Source organism: Centropristis striata, chromosome 14 (assembly GCF_030273125.1).
Source record: "Centropristis striata isolate RG_2023a ecotype Rhode Island chromosome 14, C.striata_1.0, whole genome shotgun sequence".
Lineage (NCBI taxonomy): Eukaryota > Metazoa > Chordata > Actinopteri > Perciformes > Serranidae > Centropristis > Centropristis striata.
In genome coordinates, this window is record NC_081530.1 from 36,836,141 (window position 1) to 36,843,439 (window position 7,299).

A 7,299-nucleotide genomic window follows, 5' to 3' on the forward strand; every position below is an offset into this window, starting at 1 on the left:
AAAAAGACAGAGGTGTTAAGAGGTAAAAGAGGTAAAAAGAAAGAGGTATGAAGAGGTTAAAACAGATATTGATGCATTTATGAAAGCAGCGTTGTCATGTCAACGGTTGATAATAACTGTGTTTTTATGTAACAGGAAGTGAAGCATGAGATAAATGTAGTGCAGTAAAAATATAAAGTTATATAATAAAGTAGGCTGATCCTCCAGTCAGGACCTGAGAACCAGCCTGGTAATGATTCACATCTGGAAACAACCCAAAGCCCCGAGCTGACTCCGCCCACGCCGCCCACGCCAACCTACAGCTGGCCCACATGTGTCCTCCTGTTGCTAGGCTACTGTGGCAGGAGGTTGCTAGGTTACAGCGCTGACAGATAACCACAGCTGAGAGAGAACGAGAGAGGTGTGAAGGAATGTTAGAGAGACACGGAGCTGATAGACAGGTTGGTAGACAGGTAAGGGTGGGTAGACAGGTAAAGGTGGGTAGACAGGTAAGGGTTGGTAGACAGGTAAGGGTGGGTAGACAGGTAAAGGGTGGGTAGACAGGTGGGTAGACAGGTAAAGGGTGGGTAGACAGGTGGGTAGACAGGTAAAGGGTGGGTAGACAGCTGGGTAGACAGGTAAAGGGTGGGTAGACAGGTGGGTAGACAGGTAAAGGGTGGGTAGACAGGTGGGTAGACAGGTAAAGGGTGGGTAGACAGGTGGGTAGACAGGTAAAGGTGGGTAGACAGGTGGGTAGACAGGTAAAGGTGGGTAGACAGGTGGGTAGACAGGTAAAGGGTGGGTAGACAGGTGGGTAGACAGGTAAAGGGTGGGTAGACAGGTGGGTAGACAGGTAAAGGTGGATAGACAGGTAAGGGTGGGTAGACAGGTAAGGGTGGATAGACAGGTAAAGGGTGGGTAGACAGGTGGGTAGACAGGTAAGGGTGGGTAGACAGGTAAAGGTGGGTAGACAGGTAAGGGTGGGTAGACAGGTAAGGGTGGGTAGACAGGTAAAGGTGGGTAGACAGGTAAGGGTTGGTAGACAGGTAAAGGGTGGGTAGACAGGTAAAGGTGGGTAGACAGGTAAAGGTGGGTAGACAGGTAAGGGTTGGTAGACAGGTAAAGGGTGGGTAGACAGGTAAAGGTGGGTAGACAGGTAAGGGTTGGTAGACAGGTAAAGGTGGGTAGACAGGTAAAGGTGGGTAGACAGGTAAGGGTTGGTAGACAGGTAAAGGGTGGGTAGACAGGTAAAGGTGGGTAGACAGGTAAAGGTGGGTAGACAGGTTGGTAGACAGGTAAAGGTGGGTAGACAGGTAAGGGTGGGTAAACAGGTAAAGGTGGGTAGACAGGTAAAGGTGGGTAGACAGGTAAGGGTGGGTAGACAGGTAAAGGTGGGTAGACAGGTAAAGGTGGGTAGACAGGTAAAGGTGGGTAAACAGGTAAGGGTTGGTAGACAGGTAAAGGTGGGTAGACAGGTAAGGGTGGGTAGACAGGTAAAGGTGGGTAGACAGGTAAGGGTGGGTAGACAGGTAAAGGTGGGTAGACAGGTAAAGGTGGGTAGAAAGGTAAAGGTGGGTAGACAGGTAAAGGTGGGTAGACAGGTAAAGGTGGGTCGACAGGTAAAGGTGGGTAGACAGGTAAAGGTGGGTAGACAGGTAAAGGTGGGTAGACAGGTAAGGGTTGGTAGACAGGTAAAGGTGGGTAGACAGGTAAAGGTGGGTAGACAGGTAAGGGTTGGTAGACAGGTAAAGGGTGGGTAGACAGGTAAAGGTGGGTAGACAGGTAAAGGTGGGTAGACAGGTTGGTAGACAGGTAAAGGTGGGTAGACAGGTAAGGGTGGGTAGACAGGTAAAGGTGGGTAGACAGGTAAAGGTGGGTAGACAGGTAAGGGTGGGTAGACAGGTAAGGGTGGGTCGACAGGTAAAGGTGGGTCGACAGGTAAAGGTGGGTCGACAGGTAAAGGTGGGTAGACAGGTAAAGGTGGGTAGACAGGTAAAGGTGGGTCGACAGGTAAAGGTGGGTAGACAGGTAAAGGTGGGTCGACAGGTAAAGGTGGGTAGACAGGTTGGTAGACAGGTAAAGGTGGGTAGACAGGTAAGGGTGGGTAGACAGGTAAAGGTGGGTAGACAGGTAAAGGTGGGTAGACAGGTAAGGGTGGGTAGACAGGTAAAGGTGGGTCGACAGGTAAAGGTGGGTCGACAGGTAAAGGTGGGTAGACAGGTAAAGGTGGGTAGACAGGTGGGTAGACAGGTAAAGGTGGGTAGACAGGTAAGGGTGGGTAGACAGGTAAAGGTGGGTAGACAGGTAAAGGTGGGTAGACAGGTAAGGGTGGGTAGACAGGTAAAGGTGGGTCGACAGGTAAAGGTGGATAGACAGGTAAAGGTGGGTAGACAGGTAAGGGTGGGTAGACAGGTAAGGGTGGGTAGACAGGTAAAGGTGGGTAGACAGGTAAAGGTGGGTCGACAGGTAAAGGTGGGTAGACAGGTAAAGGTGGGTAGACAGGTAAGGGTGGGTAGACAGGTAAGGGTGGGTCGACAGGTAAAGGTGGGTAGACAGGTAAAGGTGGGTAGACAGGTAAAGGTGGGTAGACAGGTAAGGGTGGGTCGACAGGTAAAGGTGGGTAGACAGGTAAAGGTGGGTAGACAGGTAATGGTGGGTAGACAGGTAAGGGTGAGTAGACAGGTAAAGGTGGGTCGACAGGTAAAGGTGGGTAGACAGGTAAAGGTGGGTAGACAGGTAAGGGTGGGTAGACAGGTAAGGGTGGGTAGACAGGTAAAGGTGGGTCGACAGGTAAAGGTGGGTCGACAGGTAAAGGTGGGTCGACAGGTAAAGGTGGGTAGACAGGTAAGGGTGGGTAGACAGGTAAGGGTGGGTAGACAGGTAAAGGTGGGTCGACAGGTAAAGGTGGGTCGACAGGTAAAGGTGGGTAGACAGGTAAGGGTGGGTAGACAGGTAAGGGTGGGTAGACAGGTAAAGGTGGGTCGACAGGTAAAGGTGGGTCGACAGGTAAAGGTGGGTAGACAGGTAAAGGTGGGTCGACAGGTAAAGGTGGGTAGACAGGTAAAGGTGGGTCGACAGGTAAAGGTGGGTAGACAGGTAAAGGTGGGTCGACAGGTAAAGGTGGGTAGACAGGTAAAGGTGGGTAGACAGGTAAGGGTGGGTAGACAGGTAAAGGTGGGTCGACAGGTACCTGCAGGCTGCCTCGGGGACAGTACTCTGTGATGATGCACATGTTGGGCGGGTCGATGCAGGCGCCAATAAACCGAGTCAGGTGTTCGTTCTGAACATCTCTCATCTGTAGGAACAAAAATGGTGGATCAATTAGTGGATCAGTTGGTGGATCAGTTAGTGGATCAATATGTGGATCCATTAGTGGATCAGTTGGTGGATCAGTTAGTGGATCAATTAGTGGATCCATTAGTGGATCAGTTGGTGGATCAGTTGGTGAATCTGTTGGTGGATCAGTTGGTGGATCTGTTGGGGATCTGTTGGGGATCTGTTGGTGGATCAGTTGGTGGATCAGTTGGTGGATCTGTTGGTGGATCAGTTAGTGGATCAGTTGGTGGATCAGTTGGTGGATCTGTTGGTGGATCAGTTAGTGGATCAGTTGGTGGATCAGTTGGTGGATCTGTTGGGGATCTGTTGGGGATCTGTTGGTGGATCAGTTGGTGGATCAGTTGGTGGATCTGTTGGGGATCTGTTGGGGATCTGTTGGTGGATCTGTTTGTGGATCAGTAGGTGGATCTGTTGGGGATCTGCTGATGGATCAGTTGGTGGATCTGTTGGTGGATCTGTTGGGGGGTCAGTTGGTGGATCTGTTGGTGGATCTGTTGGGGATCTGTTGGTGGATCAGTTGGTGGATCTGTTGGGGATCTGCTGATGGATCTGTTGGTGGATCTGTTGGTGGATCTGTTGGTGGATCTGTTGGGGGGGTCAGTTGGTGGATCTGTTGGGGGGTCAGTTGGTGGATCTGTTGGGGGGTCAGTTGGTGGATCTGCTGGTGGATCAGATGGTGGATCAGTTCTACAGACAGTTCTTACATGTTTTAGTTCAAACAGAACCTTCCTGGTCAGCTCGATGCGCTTCTTGTTGATGTACTTGATGGCTGCCAGATTTCCCTGCAGACAAAAAATCAGCACATTAATTATTCATGACATCATCATGTTGTTCTCCATTACAGCAGCGTCATCAGACCGCGGCGGCGGCGGCGGTGTCGGACCTTGTAGTATCCAGTTTTGGTGTAGATCTGGAAGTTCCCCTCCATGGTCATCAGAGAGCCGCAGGTGGATCCTTTCTGCAGAACCCAGAGATTAGAACCGTCTTATTAACTCTACGGAGGCTAGAAACGCCGTCCAACGCTGCTTTTATTCTAGTGGGACAACAGTTTATTTGTGTCTTTGTTCAGCGTAACAATTTAGGGTATTTTGTGTCATTTTGTGTCTTTTATTTGGTCATTTTGTGTCTTTTTGGTAATTTTGTGTGTTTTTTTTCATTTTGTGTCTTTTTTTAGTCATTTTGTGTCTTTTTTTAGTCATTTTGTGTCATTTTTTGGTCATTTTGTGTCTTTTTGGTAATTTTGTGTGTTTTTTTCATTTTGTGTCTTTTTTTAGTCATTTTGTGTCTTTTTTAGTCCTTTAGTCCAACATAAAATGTGATTTTGAATATTTTCTTTTTAACTTTCAAAACACTATCATGCTCAATAAAGAATTTTAAATGTGTCAAATGTGACCAAAGGTGTCAAATCTAACATATAAGAGGGTTCCATCCAGTTCTATCATTTGATACTAAATCTATTTGAGCTTGTCTCCAGTTTTACTTGGTATATCATCATCAAACTGAAACTGGCCTCATGGAGTTTACAGCCAGAACTTTAGAGGTAAATTTACAGTTTGTTTTCTAGTCTGGGTGAGGTGGAGCTTCAGAGACTCCACAGGGTTAAAGTGTGAGTTAAAGTGTGAGTTCAAGTGTGAGTTAAAGTGTGAGTTAAAGTGTGAGTTAAAGTGTGAGTTAAAGTGTGAGTTAAAGTGTGAGTTAAAGTGTGAGTTAAAGTGTGAGTTAAAGTGTGAGTTAAAGTGTGAGTTAAAGTGTGAGTTAAAGTGTGAGTTAAAGTGTGAGTTAAAGTGTGAGTTAAAGTGTGAGTGCTACCAGAGACATGGTGAGTCTGCTGCAGGCCCGTCTCAGGACTTTATCCAGGTTACTCATCTGGACGTCGTCCCAGGAAACTCTCCACAGCTGAGCCGCCAGCTCACTCTCCAGCTTCAACTTCCTGTTCAACACAGAGGAACACAGCTTCACTGCACAGACTGAACTCTAAGTCAGATCAATATGTTAGATCAATATCAGATCAATATGTTAGATCAAGGGGATATCTGCTTATTAATGTCTGATCAGATAGTTCTTCTTAGTCAGCAGTTTTTATTTTAGCCTGTTTGACTTGTTTTCAGTGTTTTGGTCCTTAATGATCTAAATCAGATATTACAGCTTGTTACTGAGATTTTATCACCTATACTGAGTAAATACATGCTGGAAACTAGAATATCAACAGTTACAAAGCTGCTTCACCAACACTTACAGCTAGAAAACTCATATTTACAAGGAATCATTTATTATTTCAACCATAAGAAATCATAACTTTGACATAATTTGACCTCTTCACATCCTTAAAACAAGCAGCCAGATGAATCAATAGTTTTATGATCAATGAACCAATAGAAGTGTGTATTGTTGTGTAGTGTGTATGTCATTAACTACATTAAACTGACACTTGACATTTAAACATTTAACATGAAACATTTAACAACAACAATAAATAAATCACTTGTTATTAGTCAGAATACACTCATTCTAAGGTATTTGTGGTTCATTAGATTAGATATTTTACTGGTTTTCGAAAGTCTTGACAAGACACATTTTATTGTTCCATTGGCAGATAATTTTGATATTTTTAAGCAAAAATACACCTATTTTTTGTACTTTTTTCCTTCTTTTTGAGAGGTGGCTTTTTGCAGTGTGTGTGTGTGTGTGTGTTGAGAGCAAAGATAAACCAGACGGAGAGGAGGATCTGTTAGGAGGCTAAAGCTCAACTCAAACGTGTGAATGTGAGATTTTTGTCAACAGATGTTGAGTTTCTCTTTCAGTCCGCTGAACAATCACACTGTAACAAAGAGTCCCACGGGTTCCCTTCCCTTCAGCACTAGAACCCACAACCAGGAACCTTACCGTGTCCTCACACTCTCATAGGAGTCTATGGGAGCTGTGCTACAGACTCTCCTGTGGGCGGTCCTAGGTGGTTCTGGGTGGTTCTTTGTTGTTGTTTTTTTTGGTGGTTCTGGGTGGTTTTTAGTGGTTCTGGGCGGTTTTTAATGGTTCTGGGCGTTTTTTTGGTGGTTCTGGGTGCTTCTGGGCAGCATTGGGTGGTTCAGGATGATTTGGGTGGTTCTGAGTGGTTTTTGGGTGGTTCTGGATGGTACTGGGTGGTTCTGGGCAGTATGTGGTTCTGGGTGGTTTTTAGTGGTTCTGGGCGGTTTTTAATGGTTCTGGGCGTTTTTTTGGGTGGTTCTGGGTGGTTCAAGGCAGTTCTGGATGGTACTGGGTGGTTTTGGGTGGTTCTAGGCGGTTTTTAATGGTTCTGGGTGGTTCTAGGCGGTTCTGGGCATTTTTTGTGGTTGTGGGTGGTTCTAGATGGTTCTGGGTGGTTTTGGTTGGCTCTGGATGGCTCTGGACAGTATTGGGTGTTTCTGGGTAGTTTAGGTTGGTTCTGGGTGGTTCTAGATGGTTCTGGGTGGTTAATATGTAGACATCATTTTACTGGGATCTGTTATTCAGTCTGATGTGTTTATTACTTTAATATTACTGAATATGAGGCTTAGTGACAGTTTATGAGCTTACGGTGGATTATTGAACAACAAACAGTGAAATCTGCTCATTTGCAAACACTGATGCCATAATAATAATAATAATAATAATAATAATAATAATAATAATTCATGTTCTGTAGCTTATTCTGAACACTCAGGTTTAATTGTTTTTCCTTTCACAAACACTTCATGTCATTTCTAACAAGAATAAATAACAAAGTGTGTTTACCCTTCTTCATCATCTTAACGGTTTTAATAATCTTTATTGATTTGTGGAAGACGAGCACATGTTGTGATCAGTCGATTAACTCCATGTTGAGTGAGACTCGACTCTTTAACTCCACAGCTGAGTCAGAGGAAGGTAAAGTGTCACTGGACACTGTGAATATAATCAGGATGATTGATTTATTGATAGAAAGTGTTACACGGCAGACTAACAGCTTTGTGTCCTAAAACTAGAAGA

At 45.5% G+C, this 7,299-nt stretch overlaps 1 protein-coding gene across 1 annotated transcript in view; it reads right to left on the bottom strand.

The window, feature by feature from the left end:
• The window catches only part of npr1a (natriuretic peptide receptor 1a), a 34,175-nt gene that overhangs the window by 14,832 nt on the left and 12,044 nt on the right, over nucleotides 1–7,299 (bottom strand). The window contains exons 10-13 of the mRNA XM_059350618.1: nucleotides 5,125–5,245; nucleotides 4,199–4,273; nucleotides 4,020–4,097; nucleotides 3,170–3,274 (exon numbers count right to left, since the gene is read on the bottom strand). Coding sequence (XP_059206601.1) covers nucleotides 3,170–3,274; nucleotides 4,020–4,097; nucleotides 4,199–4,273; nucleotides 5,125–5,245 — 379 coding nt within the window. The remainder of the gene's footprint in view (nucleotides 1–3,169; nucleotides 3,275–4,019; nucleotides 4,098–4,198; nucleotides 4,274–5,124; nucleotides 5,246–7,299) is intronic.